Here is a 24,018-nt window from a genome sequence, read left to right as displayed (position 1 = left end):
TCCGTTTGCTCAGGCACCTATGACTATGTCGTCAATACACCTTTTAAAGAGATCACATTCACGGTAAATGCTGCAGATGTCGTCTCAAGGGTAAATTACCAAGAGCAATGTGCTTCTCTACAAGGTGCCTTGGAATGAATCCCTGCTTTAGTCCAAAACTGGTAAGAGATTTAACAAGGCATCAAAATAAGCATGTGGTCACCTAATTAGAGTCTGTTCTTGAAGTCGGGTCAACCAATCACAGAGACTATTCTGTGAAAGAGTACATTATATTCCTCTCTGATTCTATAAACTAAGGCACAAACTGACTTCCACAAAATGACAGTACTCAGAACCTGTGATATCTACTGTGTTTAATAATGAAGCACTATGATCTTGGTTTACATAGTAGAATACAGAGGGAGTAGTCCTTCAGACAGTGACTAGATAAGACACAGCAGATAACTTAAAAATAGAGCCATTAGGCTAGGTATAGAGGACCAGTCAGTCAAAGAACAGAGCAGCTAATGATCCTGTCACTAATGTAGAGGGAAGCAGCAGGGCAGGACTTGGCCCTTCAGCCTTGCAGTTGACTGACCACAGAGGATTAGAGCAGAGACAGAGTGTGTCAGGAAAGTAGGCTTTATTAGTCAAGAGAGAACCAGCAGGTCAGAAGCAGCCAGGACGAGGGAGGCTATTATAGTTTGAGTTGTATAGAAAAATTGCTATTCCGTTTCGGTTTTAGATTTAGTGTTAGGGATAAAAAGCATGCTTGGGAAGCTAGGAGGAGAAGGGGGGGGTTAACTTCTTGCCACTGGGGGGCAGTAATACAAAAGGTGATGGTCATAGGTTATAGGTTTAAATTATAAATGTGACTGGTGCCAAAGATATAGAAGGAAACCCTGTTGCACATGTTAACACCAATCCAATACTTTTCAACTTTAGTAGTACATCTAGATGTACTACCTAGCAATTATTTCCTGTTAGCTAGTGATACACAAGCTAGGCCTATTTGAAATATCGCCATCTTCTGGCCGCATTTACCCTCCAGATTCAGTAGCTTGACCCCCCAAAACCTTAAACCCAATTACATTTATGCAGAACATTAGGGACAAAAAAATAACTGATCATTCATGATGGCTTTTATTTTTAAGTAGTTGGAGTCAAATATAGTTTTCATTTTTCAAACGGGTTTGTTAATTATATATATTTTTTAATTGACTAAATACTTTTTTCCTGATTAGTTTTACTTTACTATATTAACCTTGAGCGAGAGGCTGCATTAATAGAAGAAACCAAGTGTTCCAACAACCTGTATTAAGACTTTAGTCCTACAGTCCCCTTGCTGTGTACCTGCCAGCTAGGGCTCAGGTATAGACGTCAACACACACCTATTAGATATTGTACCTTACTAGCCTCAGGCTCCCTCCACTACTCCCACCTCTACTTCCATGCCTCTGGTTATATCCTCCTCTCCATTTCTCATCACTCTCTCCCTCCTACATCACTTTGATCGGCAGTCCTCAGTAAGTGTGGTTATTGTTGACAGGTAAAGCAGGGCATTATGTTCCAATGTTGGACCAGGAAGTCTCAGACAACTGGCCCCGCCTTCTGTCCGTCATCCTGGCTTCCTGATTGGTGGAGACAGGGGCTAGTAAAGCACGTGATTGGTGTGGCTACCTCCTCCATCTGTTATGATACAGGAAATAGAGCGGTTACTCTACTGACCACGAGAGAGTGTGTGAGGTAGTGACTGTGTGAGAGGGACTTACATTCTGAGACACTTGTCTTTTCCTCCACTGACTACTCTCTGGCCATCAGGACTCCAGTCCACTGCAAACACCTGTGAGTGAGAGAGTGACAAACATGTGCATCTTCAATATGTACCCATTGTTTCATTTAACTATATGTCACAAGTAAAAGCCTTGTAGCAAGTTGATACAATTCCAACTCTGGAAGGTTAAAACCACCCTCAGAATTAGGAAGTGTAAAATTGAAAAATAACTTCCTTTTTATTCTACACATTTTATTTGCCCATATAAAGTCTTATGACCGAGAATACTTTAAAGAATCTACTCGGTGGGGTAATTGTTATTACCAAAAATAAACAAACTTTGGGAGCCATGCCATTCTGTGGGTCCTGTCTAATTCTTTCTGTAAGTGGTTCATTTGCCAGTGCAAACAGGAGGGGGGAGAGGGGACATCCCTGTCTTGTGCCGTTTAAAAATGCAATTTATTGGTTTTTAAAACAATAACACTTAACAGAATTCCCAGTCAAATCCTATTGCGTGGTATGCCGACTAGGGAGCAATGAAGTTCTAACGCAGTCACACAATAGGTTGAATTCTGTCCCGAAGTTGACATTCACCCTGACTGTTGTTCCTTTAAATTTGTTATGTGCATACGCGACTCAACAAAAAAATAACCTAGCAAGTGATCACAGCTCTTTCCCTCAGTTACGGGTCTCACTCAATTTCGATCTGACCACTCTCCCCCGCACCCAAGATCCCATTAGGCTTACAGAAATGATTGCCTATAAAAACATATCTAACTGATGGGATACACAAAGAAAACTGTAGCAAAGCTACATTCCTTGCCAAATCACAACACTTTAAATCACAAATATAAAATGGACTGGTTGATTAAAGTAGTGTTCCAACCATAAGCTGCAGATTTGGAATAAATGAGTCTCGTCTATTTTGTGTTTTTTTGCTAACTGCTACAGTGTGCCATTTAGAATAGGTTACAACCCCCCTAAACCTAGACAGGTTACAGAATGAAATATGAACCCAAAAAACATTAAGGAAAATTGCATATATTTATTAGTCTAGCTGTCTACTTTGTTTCATGTTTAACAAAGGCTGCCCACCAAGTATATTTGTTGAATTTTCCCCCTTCATTATGATGATGATTGGGATCTGTTAAATGGTAGTTTTGTGATAAATGCACTGTGATAAAACATTTTAAATACTGAAATTGGTTCGTTCTTTCCCCTTTTTAACATTAAGGATTCAAATTTATTTTAAACCTTCACACCCCTATTTTACACACTCACAACTTTGCAAAAGGTATTGATTCTGCTCTTCACAAGTCCTCACTCTTAAGGGCTAGGCGATATTACCAACACAAAAAAAATATATATATATTTTATTTATTTATTACTTGTAGGCGATTCACACAGAAGCTGTCATCATGGCAAAGGGTGGCTACTTTGAAGAATCTCAAATATACAATATATTCTGATTTGTAAAAAAAAAAAATTGTTACTACATGATACCATGTGTTATTTCATAGTTTATACCTTCACTATTATTCTACAATGTAGAAAACAGTAAAATAAAAAACCTTAGGTGTATTGTCCACACTTGACTGATACTGTATATATCCACTTTTAAAAAGTTCTCTAAATAAGCGTAGTTGTACAATTAGAAAAGGTAAAATACACTGCATTTCAAACAGTCAGCAATAATCTAATGAATCCAGGGCTTGTGAAATTACACCTAGGCTAAATATAAGCCTTCCACAACCATAAGACCTACTAATAATTTAATTATTATTATATCAAAATAGTTCATCCTACTTTTTTGCAATAATCCCTGATCTGGGTTATCAAGTGTGCCAATGAAAATACCCTTTGTGATAAATTTAACCAGAACCATGCATAATGCACATTCACTAATGACTACCTTCTTGTAGCAGGCACAGAAAAGTAGGTCTCAATAACAATCTCTCAAGCACAAGACCACCTGCTAGTGAGCCGCCAGCTCATCTTTATATTTCAAGTTTAGCCAACTTGGATCTATTTGCAAGCTAACAATTGACAGTTGAACTGTTGTGAAAAAACCCTTCTGTCCGTCTCCAACTGTTTGAACAGCATGCTAGCCTGTCCACTTTGTTGTCCTCCACGATGAAAATCGGGGAGGGGACTGTGGACTGGTCTCCATCCGTAAGTACGTTAGCCACACACAATATCTCAGACACCACTGGCCCGTTTGTGACAAAACTTGGGTGAACGATGCGTCTTGCCATAGAGATCTGGCATATACACAATTACACCGATTGGCCCAGGTGGGGCTCTGCATCATTCGTGGGGGACGACAGTTTACTGTTGCCTCGCTCAGATGTTAAATCAAGTGACCTACCTTATTTCTCAGAATGAGAACGAGTTGACAATTCCTTATATAATTGTCTTTTATGCTTATTGTACATTTATAAAAACAGACTAGATAGCTCGTATAAGTCTTTGGTACGTGGTACTGTAATGGTGAGCATACATTTTCCAGAATCACTGTTCATTGATACTCCCGTTTTAGTAGTGTCTGCTCTGTGCACAATGAGGAGTAGAGACATAAAAAGGGTATTGTTAGAAAAGGTTAAGGTCTCTCCTATTACAGTAAAGTAATGTTTTTGTGTCTTTCGGTGAACATATGACCGATTGTTGGAACAAACCTCAAATGCAAATAAGCGAGCTGAAACCGCTTGTCAGAGAGGAAGAAGTGATCACTCATCTGTTGTGACCACTTCCGGAGGACATCCTCCAACCAATCAAAGCTTTTGCAGTATGAACTGACATGTTGTCCATCCAATTGTTGAATTAGGATCAGAGAATTAACCTATTGAGTTGTATTGGGATTGTGCCACAGAGCGTTATGGGGTTTCTATGCATTGAGAAGTTTGGTGACATTGTTGGATAGAGATTAAGAGTGAAAAGGTCGTTTTTTTTGTATATTATTCAATTCAAATTATGAAGTATATTATAAATTGTTTTCGATCTTTATTTTTGTGTAAAGTTAATACAATTTATTTAAACTTGCCATGCTAATAACTTCAGTAGCTAGCCAGCTACTGTACCAGCACGAGTGTGCAGTTTTCTGTGCCAGAATGATAGAATAGCCAACACTGACGAAAATGTTGTGGACTTTTTGTTGAAGAACCCCTTTCATTCTCTGGGATACACAGAAAAGGTGCGAAGTAAAATTGACGGTCGACCTCTGCCTGAGATCAGTTTCATGTAGAAGGATGGATAGTTGAGGGCGTTCAATTTCAACTGGTATCAAAAGTATATCTGGTTAACAGGGAGCCTTTCATCAAGCTGCCTGTATTGCTGGCTTTGCCTGCGTTTTTTGCACATGCAAGAATTTGCCTTTAGAGGACACGACGAGATGGAAAGTTCCACCGACAAGGGCAACTACAAGGACCTTGCAGAGGTAATTGCACGTTACGATGCTTTACTTGCTGAACATATCGAACTTTAGACTGTCTTTTCTGGGATGTCAAACAATTCCGAATGACTTAACAGCTTCCATTGCGTTATCCATTAAAAGATGAAAGAGTTTGACGCAGTGCAGTTTTCCACATGCGCCCAAGTAGGCTTTCCACTTTCCTCCGGTATTTATTTAGCAATGATGATAACACAATCACCCCAGACAGACAAGCAAAAACTCATGATATAAATGTTACAGCAGCCTAAACATTAGAGATCTGACATGCTGTATGGGATGAAAACAAGACTATTTTTCAGTCTGATCAACTGTAGGCTACTAATAAGAGCAGCTGCACATAGCCTATGCACCCTGTCCATCTGCTCAGGGTAACTAATTGGTAACGTTATGTATTTATTGTCCATTTTTGTATCAGAAGATGTGAATGTGATCAAATTTTGTTTATATTCAGAATTGGGCTGGCTAGGCTGCCTAAACGTTTTTAATCCATAATGATTAACTGGAATTAATGAATCAACATAGTGATGGAATTGAGTAAATTGTTTTATAAGGCCTACAGTTGCATAGGCCTGCATGATGCAAACATGCATAAAGCAAACTCAGCCCTGTAAATTCTATTGTCTATCAGTTGTTGTCTATGTGTCTGGGTAGAGGAAATCCCCCTCCTAATCTAAATCAAATTTATATGAACAAATATAAGGTAGCTGCAGTTTGACAGGGTTTTCATCCCCCCAAGGCCAGGAGTTTTTCCCCAGGAGTTAAAAAATCATGTGACCTGATGAGGAAAAACTGGTCCCATCATAGCCCATGTAAAAATGTTTTAACTGATTAGTCACTTTCATACATTAGAGTGCAGAGTTTCCCTAGTTAGGTTAACAGATAAGAAAAACTCCAGGGGGTAAAAATTGCCCCACCGCTCTGGGATCTATGGTGCCACCAGTCTGCTTGCAGTTATCGTTGTCAGGTATGTGGATGATCAGGGCTTTATTCAGGAACGTTTCTAAGGCTTCTTTGATGTGCCAAGTGGGCGAGATCCGCCGTCTGTTTGACTAAATGAATTTTTAGATGTTAAAGTTCACAGAAAAACTCGTCATCCAAACCTACGATGACGCAGCTGTAATGGAAAGTCTCTGCTATTTGTATTTACAGCCAAGTCCCCTCCTGTTCCCTGATTAAGAGGTGATGACTACTCCACTTCACTACATTTGTCAACTTTCTCCTGACATGAACTGAAGCCACGTCTCATGTGCCCGCTCATCCACTGGCACATTGAATGTTTCCCTTCCAAGCACTGTGAATACCCCTATAAATGTTCTCTCATTCCTGTATGTAGAGTCAATCACATTATTACACATCAATGATTGTACTCCTTGCTTGGACTAACTCATTCTTAGCTCTTTTGTCTAACTGTGTAGTGTGTTATTGTTGGTCTTCCCAGTCAAATCCCATCCTGCACTGGTCAAGCCTCTGAACACCTCAACTCATGCCTCATACCCTCATTCAATCACTGCTGTGATCCCTTTCCAACACTCAGTAGCCCTCCCGTTCTCATTCCCCATAATATGGTACTATAAATGTCTTTATTAAACGCTTTAGGTTAAAATAGTCTGACGATTTTTTAAACGCACTTTGACGTCTCCGTGCGTTACGCGTTTATTCCGTGGGTCTCCCATCCGCCCCAATTTTTCAAGATTCTTTAAAAATAAATTGTGGGTCAGTTGTCAAACAAGTTATTTTTTTTAAATAAATAACATACTGCATACTTCACAGAGTTGCAAACACTTGTTGAAATTCTTTCACTCATTTAACAGATGTTAAGAGAAGTGATAGAACAACACGTGTGGACACAGAACTTAATTGAGCATCTCTGTTTATTTTAGAGCTCCATTTGTGGAAAACACTATCCCTCCCTCTCACCTCATCTGCGTGTCCTGGTAGATCAGTGTGTAGTTTGCCAGTCTTGATGTCCCAGACCTTCAGAGTGGAGTCACTGGACCCACTGACCATCAGTCTACTGTCTGCTGACCACGCCACCTGGTACACTGCTCCTACATGACCACGCAGGGACTGTAGGTACCTACACACACACACACACACACACACACACACACACACACACACACACACACAGTTAGAGTCCCACCCGGTGGAAAGCAGAACTACTACATACAGAGACAGTGTTTACGTCAGGTATTGTATCAATGTTTTTATTCTCTGTAAAAAGAACTGGTGCTTAGTGATTCAAATGTTCAGTATGAATCAGAATAGAACAGAGATCTGGACTGTCATTATGCAAGCACAGCGGCTCAGTCGATAGAACATGGTGCTGGCAGCCCCAAGGCTTGTCGGCTCAATTCCCGCTGGTGCCAAAAAAATTTATGCATGCATTTCCAAGTCGCTTGGATAAAAGCCACTGCTAAATGGCATGCATTATGGATTAGAATTCCCCCATCCTTATTACATACTACCCAGTGCAGTTCCACCACTACTATACATACTCCGTAGCGCAGTTCCACCACTACTATACATACTTTCCGGTGCGTCCGTCCCAGATCTTGATGGACTTGTCGAAGGAAGCAGAGGCAAGGAGGCGTGTGTCGGGGGAGAACAAGACCTCGTTGACCAGAGCGCTGTGACCCGTCAGTCTCGCCAAAGGCTTTTTATCCTCTGCTGGGTTCCAGAGGAACAAGGTGAAGTCATCAGAGCCCGACACAAGACGCTCCGGGGCCTCACCCTACACAAAGGGTCAGAGGTTCAGTGGACCTCAGGACCCCCTTGGCACCAGCTAAATGGGGATATTAATAAATACACAGCAGAGACAGGAGACACTCACCCTGACTTTGTTGTATCTCTGCAAGGCTTTCTCTTTGAGCTCCTCAACTGTGGAGAGAACAGAGGTACTAGGTTTAATATCACTACTCCGAGAGTTAGGCAGAGGTGTACGTATGTAGAGTCAGAAAGAGCAAAGAAAGAGGCACAGAGGAAGGAGCGAGAGTGTGGCGGATTAATCAGAATTAGTTGGGTAACATAGATAAATAAGATGTTTTATTTACATAATATGCTTATGTGAGATCCTTGTCATTAGAATGTATCCTTTTGGACTGTAGTGTTGGCAGATGCACTTTTTTCTAAGCTGGGGCTCAGTCATTTGGGGCCCAGAGAGGGGAGAGGTCAGGCTTGTCTTTTACATGTCTCTGGTGCTATGCAGAATATCAGAAAGGGAAGAGGACAGGATGGAACATTGTCTTTGTATGTGAATGTATCTGTTAAACCATGTGAAGGGATGGCGTGATTAAGGGGGAACCAATTACTTGTCTCCACAATGTCTGTACGCAAGTCACTCCCCTCAGTAAGCTTGTCCAGGAGTGGGGAGAAGAGGGGGTTTACTTGAGATGGGAGTATCTAGAGTTGACAATTGATATATGCCATTGGATGAGTTGGCGTTTTTGTACTATGAAGTACCAGGAACGAGATTAGAACCTCGTCTTAGAGACCAAACTGAACGATAATTTAAAGCGAATGCTATCTGGCTATGGGATACCTCCTCTCTCAAGTAAAAGTATTTCTTTTTGAACTGTTCCTAAGATCTGTGGTTCGTCATGTAAGTTGAGAGAGGTGTATCTTGGCTATAAAAGATCTTTGTATTCTTCTGTAGGGACTCAGAATTCATTATAGACAATGAATTGATCTGAGAGTCAAAGGGCTATTGTAAATCTCATATTATTAAAGATGAAGTTTAAGTATAACTTTGACTGGTGTGTGGTTTGTAACTCTCCTCATTTGGTAATACGGGAAATTGCAACGACAAGAGGCACAGAGGAAGGAGAGAGAGGCAGAGGACAGGTGTACGTACATGTGCCAGTCTGGTCCTGGGGGTTGATGGTAGCGTCAGCGGGTTCAAAGGCGCCGGTCCGTAGCACATAGTCAGTACTGAGAGCCAGGGTGTTGACCCAGTGAGCATGGCCTTGAAGAGTCCTGCACTGGACCCCCTGAGGAGGGGGAAGAGGAGAGGGGTCAGATGAAGTAGAATGTCTGCCTCCCAAATGGTACCTTATTCCCTATATAGTGCACTACTTTTGACCAGGGTCTCACACACACACACACACACACTTACGTCTTTAGCCCTCCAGACTTTAATGGTCCTGTCCTGTGATGATGTGTATAGCAGTCCGTCTCCTCCCCACTTCACACAGGTAACAGACTGGGTGTGCCCCGTCAGGATCCTCTCACAGCGACCCAACACAACGTCCCAAACCCTCACCGCCCCGTCCTTACTGCTGCTAGCCAGGTAACGGCACTCTGGGTTACTGAGAAGAGAGCGCGCAAGATAGTTATATTAGAGAGAAAGGAGAAAAGAGGAGATGAAAGGATAAATAGAAGTCTAATCTTACAGGTGTAGAGGTTCCCAGGAGATCCATGTGATCCACTTGGTGTGTCCTGCCAGGGTCTTCCCCATCTGCTGTCCTGTCACTGGGTCCCATATACAGATCTACACAGATAGAGACACTGGTTAACACACACACACACACACACCTGAGACTGGTTCCCAGATACAGATCGGGAGGAGAAACAGTGAGTGTGTGTGTCAACTCCAATGTCATTTCAAATTCAATTCTGGAGTTGAAGCAAGTGGAGAAAACACTTAGAATTTAATTGGAATTGCAGCAATCTTAAAATACTATTTGGGGAATTGAATTAGAATTTAGACTCAATTGGAATCGAAAAAGAAAACCATCCTTGGAATCGAATTTTAAAACGTGAATTGTATTAGAATTGTGCAAATTCCAAATTGCTGGAGTTAATGCATTTGGAATGTAAACTTTGTTTTAAATCAAATAATTATATAAATGAATGTGTATACATTATTTTTAATGTTATCTAATGAGGAATTGACATGCGATATATTTCCAGTTAGATTATTTTTGTCCAATTAAAGTGATAGTTCAACTGAATTACACATTGGTTTCCTTACCCTTAAGCAGTCTGAACTACGGCACTGCCATTTTGTAATTTGGGTAAACTATCCCTTAAAGGGTAGGAAGCATGAGTTTTTACTCACCGAAGTAACAGTGTGGTCAAAGACAGTTGTAGTCACAATCTGGTTAAATATAACTACAAACAATTACGTTCTGGGGTTTTTACATATTTATTTAACTTATTTGCGAACATCTTCTAAACTACCCACAACGCACCGTTCTTCAACGTCATATGGAACCCAATATACTGCCGTTACAAGAGCCATGCTCTGCTAACGGAGCTACAGAGGACTACAACATGTTGCATTGCTTACTTTTAACCTCGAACAGTTCTGGTGTCTGGGGGCTGATTAACATGTTTGACTGGTCCATTTTTTACAATTCTTTGTGTCGGTGTACATTGATCGCTCTTTATATTATGCAGCACAAAGAAATACAAATTATAAATATATTTTTTAATCTACTCCAGTCCGTCAGCGGTTGGATTTACTGCACCCGTTGTTGAGATGGCGGAGCCAGTTCATATGGTTTAGGTTGTCTGGTCAACTTGCAATCAGTCGGAATGCAAAAGACGGGTGATGAACTATCCTAAATACTGCAAATCCTCCGATTGGTTGGATTTCAATGGGAAAAAAACACCACCCTGAAGGTTATCATGCATCTTCAGGTATTTTAATAAACGTATAATTGCATGTTAATTTATGCAGCCCTTGATAAGAGGCTGGGCATGCAAGTGAATGCAATGACAGTCTGTCACTAACAAACAGTCATGAGTGGTAATTCCAGTGTTCACTCTAAAGGCACACTGGGATATATGCAAATACTTCACCAAGTGAGTGCCTAAGTGAATATACTATCCTTAAAAATGCAACACTTTATGAAAATACATTACATATCACAAGGCAGAACCGCAGCAGTCTAGTTTTACCCTAACACCGATACTGAAACAAACTATTTTTATTTCATTTTAAACATATCAAGCTGCAATAAAGTATGCTGAGAAATATGATAATGATGGGCGTCGTTTTGAGTGTCTGAGTGTTTAACTTTACACAGTAAAGTAAAAAGACAATCACACTCAACTCTGGTTATTAACACCTTGGGGTTATTATACAACACCGAATGTTAATTTAACTCCTGAACGAATAAACCTCTCATGCATTTTTATTGAGAGTGGAATTCCACTCTACTTTCAGTATTTCTGCTTTCATGAAAGGTGGAGATGGGAAAAGTGTAGCAAAAGTGTTTTAGGTGTTGCCCAATCTCCAAAAAAGTTTTAGTGATTGTAATCATTTTTAGAGCGTGGAGCTTTGTTCCCACACTGTGCCAAACAAATTGGGGAAAAACCTGTATAACACAATAATGAATAATACTGAGTGGAATAGAGTATTTTGGTCATTATTTCATGCTGTTCATATTAAACAGCTTTCATTTATCTAGAATAATGAATTAGGAATTGTATTTTTGAATAATTCGAACTCGAGATTAGTTGAATTGACTCAATTTAAGAACTGCTATAGAATTTTGAATTGATGGATTTTCTAGGGAGAGGGAACTTAATTTGTGGAGTTGACCCCAACCCTGGTGTAAGTGTGTCTCACCTGGCTGTTCTTGCAGCCAGAGGCCAGCTTCCTTCCGTCAGGTGACCAGGAAATAGTCAGCACCCAGTGGGAGTGGCCTAAAGGAGGGGAGGAGACAGTGAGTGTTCACAGGGGTCAGGTTGATCAATTCTACACATTGCTCTGTGTGTGTGTGTGTGTGTGTGTGTGTGTGTGTGGTGGCCCGTTATTTGAATATTTAAATATTTGAACGGACGTTAGTATTCGATTACCCTACAGAGTATTCATTTAAAAATAAATTATATACTGTACAAGTATTCACAACTCTGAGTCAGTACTTTGTAGAAGCAGCTTCCGCAGCGATTAAAGATGCAATTCTTTCTGGGTAAGTCTAAGCACTTTCCCCACCTGGATTGTGCAACATATGCCCATTATTCTCTACAAAATTCTAGACAACCATTTTCAGGTCTATCCATAGATTTTCGTGCAGATTTAAGACAAAACTTTAGCTCCGCAATGCAGGAACATTCACTGTCTTCTTGGTTAGCAACTCCAGTGTAGATTTGGATTTGTGTTGTAGGTTACTCTCCTGCTAAAAGGTGAATTCATCTCCCAGTGTCTGGTATAAAGCAGACTGAACCAAGTTTCCTCTAGGATTTTGCCTATGCTTAGCTCCATTCCATTTATTTTTATCCTGAAAACACCGGTCCTTAACGATAATAAGCATACCAATATCATGACGCAGCCACCACTATGCTTGAAAATATGGAGTGTGGTACTCAGTAAGGTGTGTTGATTTGCCCCAAACATAACACTTTGTATTCAGGACAAAAACTGAATTGCTATGCCACATTACACTAGTGCCTTTTTGCAACCAGGATGCATGTTTGGAATATTTTTTTTATTCTGTACTTCTTTCCACTCTCAATTAGTTTAGTACTGTGGAGGAACTATAATGTTGTTGATCCATCCTCAGCATTCTCCCATCACAAACATTAAACTGTCAGTTTTAAAGTCACCACTTGTCTCATGATGAAATCCCTGAGCCGTTTCCTTCCTCTCCGGCAACTGAGTTAGAAAGAACGCCATGTGTCTTTGTAGTGACTGGGTGTATCGATACACCATGCAAAAAAAGTGTAATTTATAACTTCACCATGCTCATAGGGATATTCAGTTATTCTTTTTTTCTTACCCATCTACCAATAGGTAGGGGCCCTTTTTTGCGAGGCATTGGAAAACCTCCCTGGTCTTTGTGGTTGAATCTGTTTGAAATTCACTACGCAACTGAGGGACCTTACAGATAATTGCATCTGTGGGGTAAAAAAATAATAATGAAAAAAAAAAAAAAAAAAAAAAAAAAAAAAAAAAAATCAGGTTACCCGCTATTACTACACAAAGAGTGAGTCCATACAACTTGTGAAGCACATTTCTACTCCTGAACTTTAGGCTTTACAAAGGGGTTGAATACTTATTGACTCAAGACATTTCAGCTTGTCATTTTTAATTACATTTGTAAGCATTTCATAAAAAGTAATTCCACTGACATGACGGAGTATTGTGTGTAGGCCAGTGACCATGAAAATCTGAATTGAATCCATTTTAAATTCAGGCTGTAACAACAAAACATGGGAAAAGTCAAGGGGTGTGAATACCTTCTGGATAAACCATGACAGTCAACGTTTACATAAAACAGCTTGAGTGTGCCCAGTTTTGCCGTTCTAGGCAAGATCAACACATGCCACCCGTGTCATGTATGGTATGGCAGAGTGGAACGTGGCAGATACAGACTTTGAATGGATTAATAGACTAGAATAAGGATGTGTATCACGCGCAGCTGGTGCATTTTAGTTGAACTTGCTAATTCAGTAAGACCTAGAAACATCATAGCCAACTATTCACGTCGGCGAGTTTAATGTTGCAATCACTAGGCAGCCAACTGCCTATAGTAGGAAACAGATTTGTAACTTATAATAAGCCACGTATGCAAATTAATTACTTAAATCATACAATGTGATTTTCTGGATTTTTGTTTTAGATTCCGTCTCTCACAGTTGAAGTGTACCTATGATAAAAATTACAGACCTCTACATGCTTTGTAAGTAGGAAAACCTGCAAAATCGGCAGTGTATCAAATACTTGTTCTCCCCACTGTAACTATTCAGACCATTTGCTTTGAAGCCCATGTGCATCCTGATTCCATTGATCATCCTTGAGATGTTTCTACAACTTGGAGTCTACCTGTGGTAAATTCAATTGATTGGACATGATTTGGAAAGGCACACACCTGTCTATATAAAAAAGTCCCACCGTTGACAGTGCATGTCAGAGCAAAAACTAAGCCATGCGGTCAGAGGAATAGTCCATAGAGCACCGAGACAAGATTGTGTTGAGGCACAGATGTGGGTCCCCAAGAACAGTGGCCTCCAACATTCTTAAAATGGAAGAAGTTTGGAACCACCAAGACTCCCTAGTGTTGGCCGGCCTGGGCAAACTAAGCAATCGGGAGAGAAGGGCCTTGGTCAGGGAGGTGACCAAGAACCCGATGGTCACTGACAGAGCTCCAAAGTTCCTCTGTGGAGATGGGAGAACCTTCCATAAGGACAACCATCTCTGCAACACTCCACCAATCAGACCTTTATGGTAGAGTGTCCAGACAGAAGCCACTCCTCAGTAAAATGCACATGACATCCCGCTTGGAGTTTGCCAAAAAGGCACCTAAAGGACTCTGACCATGGGAAACAAGATTCTCTGGTCTGATGAAACCAAGATTGAACTATTTGGCCTGAAAGCCATGCGTCACGTCTGGAGGAAACCTGGCACCATCCCTACAGTAAAGCCTAGTGGTGGCAGCATCATGCTCTGGGGATGTTTTTCAGCTGTAGGGACTGGGAGACTAGTCAGGATCGAGGGAAAGATGAACAGAGTAAAGTACAGAGAGATCCTTAATGAAAATCTGCTCCAGAGTGCTCAGGACCTCAAACTGGGGCGGAGGTTCACCTTCCAACAGGACAACAACCCTAAGCACACAGCGAAGAAAACGCAGGAGTGGCTCCGGGACAAGACTCTGAATGTCCTTGAGTGGCCCAGCCAGAGCCCGGGCTTGAACCCGATCGAACATCTCTGGAGAGACCTGAAAATTGTTGTGCAGCGACGCTCCCCATCCAACCTGACAGAGCTTTAGAGGATCTGCAGAGAATGGGAGAAACTCCCCAAATACAGGTGTGCCAAGCTTGTAGCGCCATACCCAAAGACGACTCGAGGCTGTAATTACTAACAAAGGTGCTTCAACAAAGTACTGAGTCAAGGATCTGAATACTTATGTAAATGTAATATTTCAGTTAATTTTTTATACATTAGCTAAAATTTCTAAAAACCTTTTTTAGCCTTGTCATTATGGGGTATTGTGTGTAGATTGATGGGGGGGGGGGTCAAATTTTAGAATAAGGCTGTAACGTAACAAAATGTGGAGAAAGTCAAGGGGGTCTGAATACTTTCTGAAAGCACTGTAATTTATAAAATTAGATTTGTATTCCATAAAGACTAATTGTGTCATTATGTTGTGAATATTGTCTTACTCTTCACAGCAGTTTTCTTTACTATAATGTGAAGTGCCACTGGGAGAGCACCTGCTGGTTAGTCTGGTTAAAACACTTTGTTTTTTGCTGTGGTATCGTTTTCGGTATCGTCATACTAAACCTGGTATCGAAGTCAAAATTCTGGTATCGTAACAACACTAGTGCGTGTACCTCTGGAGGTATGTTGTGGTGTCTCGGTGGTCAGGTCCCAGAACCTCACTGTAGTGTCTCCAGAACCACTGGCCAGGTACCTGAGGAACACACACACATTACAGCTAGCCCAGCGTGTGTGTATATCTCCGTCTTTGTGTGTGTGTGTGTGTAAACATACTTACTTCCCAGTAGGGCTGAATGCAGCGGAGATGACAGCCTCTGTGTGTCCCTGTAGTGAGGAGGTACAGCGAGCAACAGCCCTGACCCTGAACACCGCCTGGGGTTGGTACACTACGGGCAGAACCGTCTCAGTCTCCGCCCCCAGGGCCTTCACACACACCCTCAGGCTCTCTAACACCTCCGCCTCGCCACGCACAAAGAACGCCAATGGTACCGGCTCCTCCTGGAGCGATACGGAGAAGAGGTATTAGTCAAATCTAATGGGGATCCAAATAAACTATCACAACAGCCCAGGACAGAGTAGAGGGAGGGGAGTAAGAGGCAGGGTTAGAGAGATGGAAGTTTAGTGTGGATCATGGTGCTGTCCGTGGGGATTGAAGGCAATACTTGTGTGTGAGCGTTGGGTGTACCTTCTGTAGCAGTGCATTGCAGACCAGCTGTAGCTTGTCAGGTGTGATGTCCAGCGGGACATCAAAGGGAGAACCCAGCGGCTCCCCCGCTTCATCCTGAAACTGGATCAACAGCCGTTCCACGTCACTGGACATCCTTTCTGCTCAGGGATGGATTAGGGGTTGGAGCTAGGGCTGGGACGATACAAGCAGAACCCTTTTTTCGATGGCAAAAATAAAAACCACACGAAACAGACCAAACTCATTGGTCTTAAAAAAGAAAGAATTGCATGTCAAATAGCTTGTAGCGTTGCATGGTATACCAAAACTTCTGTACTTTTCCCCCATACTAGACCATGAAAAACAGTCCGGTATTAGAATTTGCTACTTTCGGTACCTCTGTCAAATATGTCTCATGGATCAACTTGCATACTCATGTCTATCAGCACAGCCGAGGTCCGTCCCGCTGTACTGTATCCAGGCAACATCGGTCCCATAAATGGCCTAAACAAGGATATTCTACACACAACAGACCGAAGACTGAACACATCCAGTCATTAGAAAACAGCAGGCAGGCCAGCGCAAGGGAGAGAGGGGCAGGCAGAACCGCACACACTACCAGTCAAAAGTTTTAGAACACCTACTCATTCAAGGGTTTCTCTTTATTTTGTACTATGTTCTACATTGTAGAGTAATAGTGAAGACACCCAAACTATGAAATAGCACATATGGAATCATGTAGTAAGCTAAAAAAAGTGTTAAGTCAAAATATATTTTACATTTGAGATTCTTCAAATAGCCACCTTTGGCCCCGAGAGCATTGCACACTCTTGGCATTCGCTCAACCAGATTCATGAGCTATTCTCCTGAAATGCATTTCAATTAACAGGCGTATCTTGTTAAAACAATTTCTGTCCTTAATACTGTGTTTGAGCCAATCAGTTGTGTTGTGACAAGGTAGAGATGGTATACATAAGATACCCCTATTTGGTAAAAGAACAGGTCCATATTATGGCAAGAACAGCTCAAATAAGCAAGGAGAAAAAGTCCATTCATACTTTAAGACATGAAGGTCAGTCAATGCGGAACATTTCAAGAACTTTGAATGTTTCTTCATGTGCAGTCGCAAAAACCCTCAAGCGCTATGATGAAACTGTCTCATGGGGACTGCCACAGGAATGGAGGAGCAGAGTTACCTCTGCTGCATACAATACATTCATTAGAGTTACCAGCCTCAGAAATTGCAGCCCAAATAAACACTTAACAGATATCAAGTAAGACACATCTCAACATCAACTGTTCAGAGGAGACTGCGTTTATCAGGCCTTCATGGTCAAATTGCTACAATGAAACCATTACTAAAGGACACCAATAAGAAGAGACTTGCTTTGGCCAAGAAACACGAGCAATGGACATTAGACCGGTAGAAATTTGTCCTTTGGTCTGGAGTCCAAATGTAAGATTTTTGGTTCCAACCGACATGTCTTTGAGAGCCGGTGTGGGTGAACGGATGATCTCTGCATGTGTATTTCCCACCGTAAAGCATGGAGGTGTGATGGTGCTTTGCTGGTGACATGGTTTGTGATTTATTTAGAATTCGAGGCACACTTAACCAGCATGGCTACCACAGCATTCTGCAGCAATACACCATCCCATCTGGTTTGGGTTTAGTGTGACTATCATTTCCCTTTCACCTGCAAAACAATTTAAATACCTGCTGACTTCAGTTAGTATGTATGCAACATGTGCACACATTTGCTCAAGACAGAAGTACATGCACACTAAGTGAAGTCAGCAGGCTTTTACATGGTCGTGCACATGTGTAACCGGTGTGAAATGGATAGTTAGTTAGCTGGGTGCGCGCTAATAGCGTTTCAATCGGTGATGTCACTCGCTCTGAGACCTTGAAGTTGCTGTTTCCCATACTCTGCAAGGGCCGAGGCTTTTGTGGAGCGATAAGTAACGTTGCTTCGAGGGTGTCAGTTGTGTGCTAAGCGTCCCTGGTTCGAGCCCAGGTAGGGGCGAGGAGAGGGACGAAAGCAATAATGTTACACATGTACCAGGTAATATACATGTCTTCTTCAGCACCAGACTCTAGAAAGTGGGTTAAACATTAAGTTACTTTTCTGTGGATATTTTGTCTCAAATTTCCTACATGTGAAGGCCAGACACCACAGACAACCGGTAGAGTAAGTTCAAACGTAAATGTAAACAACATTCTGGCTTGTATAGAACGTTTACACGATTTTGCAGTGTAGTTATTCCAAATAATGATGTATTAGAACCTGATTAATCAGACTAGGTGCTCGTAATACACTATGTTAAGCAACAGGGAGAGATGGCTTCCCATCTAACGTTATGCCAACAAACTAACGTAAATAATGATATTAATAGGAGAAGTCAATAAATGATATCATATATTTGGTTCAAACAGTAGCCGGGCTAACATGCTAGCTAGATAACGTTACCTGGCTAGCTTGTTTCCCAGACATGTTATTGTGGCAAACTATGCCGGTTCTGATCATTTGTTTCGGTTCCTCCAACAATCGCATCCTCCTAACAGCAGCCGACACCTCGACCTTAAAACCAAACGATTTTACACCATCAATCCGTAACGTTAAACACAGATAAATAAATACCTTTTCAGTGTTCCAACAACTTCTGAATTGCAACACGTGTGTAGGAAGTGCACGCAGCAGACCTAGCAACGGAAGTTTCTCATACGTCACTAAAATGCGACTGACTTGGTTAGAAGTGAAAGGGAGGGGCTCCCGCTGGATAACACAAGTCTGTGGCTTTATCGTACAAATTCATGAACAAATATTGGGGTCTTAATTGAATTTTAGGTATAAGCTTAGTGTGGTTGAGGATAAGGTTAGGTTTCAAATCAGAGTTTAAGAAGATAAATTGTAGAAAAAGGCAGGGTTTATGACTTTGTGGCTGTGTTAACTAGTGACGACCGAAATGGAGAGGCTATAACAAAGAGTATCTATTATATTGTCAGTCGACTAAATGTCCGAAAAGGGCAGGCGGGAGGAGGCGAGATCAGGTGGGAACATTCTAGCCAATGAGTGGCTAGATTTGCGGGTGAACAGACAATTCCAATATAAAACAGTTTTTGTCAAAGTCGCCAGAATGCCACGTGCGTCCATTGATAGCAGTACATTTGTAGCCAGTAGATGTGCGTGGGTACAATCACTGAGCAAGCCAAGCAAGTAAGAAGTCAGATTACGTTGTTTACTTATAAACAATTCATTCGTACACCACCATGATATACAATAAAGCAGTGACAACAAAAATACAACAGTCACATAGTGGCAGAATAAATTCAACTACACACACTTTTGTCAGGTGAAGTCCACAAAGCAAATATTGCATGAAACAAAACATTATATAACCTGCAACATGGTCAAGGACCTTAATGTTTTCAACAGTTTACTAAAGAACTACTGTTTAGAACCACAGAGTTACGAAGTTACTGCAAGTCAGAACAAATGTAACAGTATAACTTTACGTCATCCCCTCACCCCGACACGGCGCGAACCAGGGACCCTCTGCACACATCAACAACAGTCACCCACGAAGCAGCGTTTCGCTCCACAAAAGCCACGGCCCTTGCAGAGCAAGGGGAAACCCTACTTAAAGTCTCAGAGCAAGTGACGTAACTGATTGAAATGCTACTAGCGCGTACCCGCTAACTAGCTAGCCATTTCACATCCGTTACACAAAGACAACAGGAGCACTATTCCAGCACCATATCAACAAGGCTATATGCTTAGTTTAATACACTGTAAACAAACTTATAGATGACAAAAATAATTACGTTCAATCAATGTTGCTCAATATTATGTGGCTGACCAGGATTTCTGTCTGTTTGTTTAAAACAAAAAATGTTGACTCACCCTACTTGTAGACTTGTTGAAAGCCAATGCCATCCTCCTTGTTGGCAAAGCGTTCTGACTATGGCTCGGTCATACAGTACACTTTTTTATTTTTGTTGTCAAAGGCTACCGAGCTAAAATGTTAGCCTAACTTCCTTGTATAGGCAACAATGAACCACAGAACCAGCAAAGTTATCTAGCTAACAAGTTAACATGAGCCTACTAGGTGACATATTGAACAATGATCTCATGCCAGTGGCACAACATATTAATGTATGGTTCGATCATAATCATTGGCCTGTACAGAGAAAGTGAAAACCACAAACCCCATCCATGGCTTAGGAAAGGGACAATTTGGCAAGCTAGCTAGTGCAGGACATCAACACAAGCAGACCAGAAACAGACATGTTTTTCCTGAAAATGAGTTTTTGCTTAGGATGTGATTTGATTGGTCTGAAGCCAAATCCAAACTGGCCTCCCTTCAGGTGGTTAGAGCTTTGGACTAGTAACCGAAAGGTTGCAAGATCGAATCCCCGAGCTGACAAGGTAAAAATTTGTCGTTCTGCTCCTGAACAAGGCTGTTAACACATTTTTCCTAGGCTGTCATTGAAAATAAGAATTTGTTCTTAACTGACTAGCCTAGTTAAATTAAGGTAAAATAAAAAGTTGAGCACAGCTCAACGCTTATTGGCCAATTATTTTATTTTAAAAAATGGTATCAAGGGATGCCAAATTCTTGCTGGCATCAGTCAATGAAATGCTACATTGGCAACATGTTATACTCTTTTGGTCAAGACAACATCAGATACAATGGCTACACATACTGAGACAGAGGGGCGCAATTTCCCTCGTTCGGATGATTTCTCCAGTGAGTATTGTTTAACCAACTTTTTAGAGAGCAGGTAGGTATATTGTTCAGTTCAGCACCGAGGTAAAATTAGTTTTATACTAGATGTTCGGTTTTCTCTCATCAATAGCTATTGAACTAAGCATGCCATGAAAATGGTATATTCTGAATCGGGCGAGGATGGAGAACAATCAACATATTTTTTATTTAGGTTTTAATCTTCCAAAAAATCTAAAAGAATGTGTGTATTGTTCTCCATCCTTCCCTGATTCAAAATATACACATTTTCTTGTCATGGCATGCTTGAAGAGGAAGCCGCCCTGCTGGGAGCCTGAATCTCCCTCAATACCTAGGTTTCCAACCAATTGTCAACAGATTTAATACAAATATTCAAAAATCTGCATAAAAACATTACGCACATTTTCCCACCAGAGATGTGTTTAGATCAAATTGACTTTTTTTAGGATAAAAGGATGTGCGTGATGATGTAGAGCACATAAAAATACCTTTTGCGTGCGGTTAAATTCCCATGTACCGAATAAAAACTACAAGTTAAATGGGTTTCCATCGCATTTTCAACTCTACTGATGGTTTTCCCACAAAAGAAATTGCGTTAGGTAGCTCGTAAACCCACTCTGGTATAGGCACGTGCTCTCTAGCCTGCTATAAAAATAGAGTCGCACACTCTATATATAAAATGCATGCGGAAAATATTCAGACCCCTTGATTTTTCCACATTTTGTTACGTTACAGCCTTATTCTAAAATTGTTAAATAGTTTCCCCCCTCCCCCTCAATCTACACACAATACCCCATAATGACAAAGCATAGTATGGATATAGTTAGTATGCCAAAAGTTCCCGGATGTCGTACTAAATTCGCCACAATACGAAGTATACATTCACTGGACACTATTTTCATACTTTTATGGCCCATAATGCAATTCTTCTGAAAATAGGCGTGGCTTCACAACGTTTTCAGATTTGAAGAAAACGGCGGAAAATATGTAGCCGAAATCCGACGAGAGCAGATACAAATTCCTTGCTTTAACTAATTATGACAAATATTAAGAAAATGTTGAGCAATGTAATGACTTTTCAAGCAAGTTACACTACACGTTATGTTGGCTGACAGCAACGCTACCCTTACGAACCGCATAGCATTACAGCAGTATGTACCGGTATGTTAGATAGTTAGCTAACGTTAGTTGGCTACTCGAACTTGCCAGGCAGTATATTAACTATCTGCTATCTAACTAACTACTCAACGTTTATTGGCTTGATTATTCACATCATTCTTAGCTAAGTGGTGTAGTCGTTGTGCGTTTCAATGGACATTGTAAATTCTGACTATCTGCTCCGATTTCAGAGCACTCTTAGTCAGAACAACTGATGAATTTACAAACGCTCAACACCGGTTGAATATGGCCGGTGTCAGTAAACATGTGCAAAAAAAAAGAAAAGAAAAGCGTAATTAAATTGTTGCCAGCAGCACAGTTACAGTCACCAACGCTCTGGATAACATGAAAACAGCCTAACCAGCTCTGCTAGAAGTGTAAAATGGTCAGAGTGAGGTGTTTTCTCATTTGTGTCTGGAAGTAGCTAGCCAACGTTAGCCAGTTAACACTGAATTTATGAAAGATGATCCACCAGAGCGCACTCTGGCACTCCAGAATGAATTTACGAACACCCGAAATCGTAAAATGTTTAGCTAGTCATTTGTTATGCTAACAAGCTAGCAAGAGGTTGCATAGCAACAGCATCAACTTCCGGTAGACAGGCAAAGCTCTAGTACGCTCAACTGATACGATACCATTAATTTACAGTATACTACAATGAACTAATAGTATGTAGTAAATACTCAATAAGTATGTAGTATACAGTATGTTAGTATGGGTATTCGAACACAGTTAAGAGAAGCATTGAACTACAGAAATTCAGCCATGGCAATATATTCATTTTGACAATAGATATTCTGCCGGTTAAAGCAACTGGGGCATTAGTCCATATACTGAGGTCTGATTGAATTGATTTGTGTGTTCTGTTATAGTTTCTGGCAATGGTTTTATCTAAGGAAGGAAATAATCTATTCCCAAATATTTAAAATGGGAAACAATTGGGATTGCATAAGTAGAGATGGAGTCCTCCGTCTGGGTCTTGAGAGGCAGAAGGGCTGATTTGGTTAGATTTATTTTATAACTTGGAGCTGAATTTGTCTTTGATCTTCAAAGCTTTTGGGAGGGATTGTGATGCATTGTTTCGATAAAGTAACATATCGTCAGCGTATAATGAGATGACGTGATCCGTAGAATTTAGAGATATTGGTGTAATTTCTTTCGGTTGTCGAATTGCCTGGGCCAGGGGTTCCATAGATAGTCAAATCTAGATATAGAACTGCCCAAGGAGCTTTAGTTTCTGATTAAGTATGTACGATATGTACAGAGGTTATCTGAGGACGGAGGTTATCTGAGGATAACAGTTTAACAAACCGCTTTGGTCCAGATGTATCAATTTAGGTAAGTAAATTTTGAGACAGGACAACAAAATTTGAGAAAATAGTTTAATATCTGTGTTTATTAAATATAAGGGGTGATAATGAGAGCACTGGTTGGCATCCTTATCTTTTTCAAATAAAAGCTCAACTAGTGCTGTATTTTTTTATTTAACCTTTATTTAACTAGGCAAGCCAGTTAAAAACAAATTCTTATTTACAATGACGGCCTACCGGGAACAGTGGGTTAACTGCCTTGTTCAGGGGCAGAACGACAGATTTTTACCTTGTCAGCTCAGGGATTCGATCCTGCAAACTTTTCGGTTACTGGCACAACATTCTAACCACTAGGCTACCTGCAGTATTTACAGCCCTTTCAAATTAACCTTTGTGAACAGCTGTGTTAATAATTTCAAGTAATAGTGGACCTAATTGGTTCCAACATTTTAAATAGACCTCAGGTGGAATACCGTCACAACCAGGTGATTTGTCTTTATTCATGTTATCCAATGCCCTTGAGTTCTTGGAGAGAGATTTGGGCTCCCAGCAAGCCGGCTTCCTCACTTGAGAGAAAACAAATTAATATATATTTTAAAAAGGATCTGGCTTGGTGTGGATTTACAATCAGATGTGTACAATTCTTTATAGAAATGGGAGAATCTTTGGTTGATTCATTTAGGTTCTGATAGTAATTCACCTGATTCAGATTCAATAGTTGCAATTACTGCTAATTGATCATTACTGCTAAGTGTGTTAGCCAGTAGTGGA

General features: G+C 40.9%; 2 protein-coding genes across 5 annotated transcripts in view; one reads left to right on the top strand and one right to left on the bottom strand.

Moving 5' to 3' along the window:
- apbb1ip (amyloid beta (A4) precursor protein-binding, family B, member 1 interacting protein) overlaps positions 1–24,018 on the top strand; it is an 89,285-nt gene that overhangs the window by 5,746 nt on the left and 59,521 nt on the right. The gene's annotated exons all lie outside the window — the stretch shown is intronic.
- nle1 (notchless homolog 1 (Drosophila)) lies at positions 337–19,622 on the bottom strand. Of its 3 annotated transcripts, none has more exons than XM_055928910.1 (13): positions 19,561–19,622; positions 16,055–16,228; positions 15,647–15,867; positions 15,483–15,562; positions 11,779–11,855; positions 9,593–9,690; positions 9,316–9,508; positions 9,055–9,190; positions 8,035–8,081; positions 7,733–7,935; positions 7,119–7,278; positions 1,752–1,822; positions 337–1,668 (listed from the first exon to the last, which is right to left on the bottom strand). In XM_055928910.1, the coding sequence occupies exons 2-13, from the start codon at positions 16,187–16,189 to the stop codon at positions 1,656–1,658; spliced, it is 1,434 nt and encodes a 477-aa protein (XP_055784885.1). In that variant the 5' UTR covers positions 16,190–16,228; positions 19,561–19,622; the 3' UTR covers positions 337–1,655. The 3 variants fall into 3 exon arrangements, with proteins under 3 accessions (XP_055784885.1, XP_055784883.1, XP_055784884.1); XM_055928908.1 differs by lacking the exon at positions 19,561–19,622 and adding an exon at positions 18,673–19,477; XM_055928909.1 differs by lacking the exon at positions 19,561–19,622 and adding an exon at positions 18,502–18,666.

Source organism: Salvelinus fontinalis, chromosome 7, assembly GCF_029448725.1.
Source record: "Salvelinus fontinalis isolate EN_2023a chromosome 7, ASM2944872v1, whole genome shotgun sequence".
In the NCBI taxonomy this organism is placed as follows: Eukaryota; Metazoa; Chordata; class Actinopteri; order Salmoniformes; family Salmonidae; genus Salvelinus; species Salvelinus fontinalis.
This window is presented reverse-complemented; position numbering and strand designations above follow the sequence as displayed.

Coding starts and splice junctions, on each gene's coding strand:
- nle1 (XM_055928910.1), bottom strand. CDS start 16,189: ATGTCCAGTGACGTGGAACGGCTGTTGATCCAGTTTCAGGATGAAGCG. Junction 15,868..16,054: donor GCAATGCACTGCTACAGAAG/GTACACCCAACG, acceptor GTATCGCTCCAG/GAGGAGCCGGTACCATTGGC. Junction 9,691..11,778: donor CTGGCTGCAAGAACAGCCAG/GTGAGACACACT, acceptor CTATCTGTGTAG/ATCTGTATATGGGACCCAGT.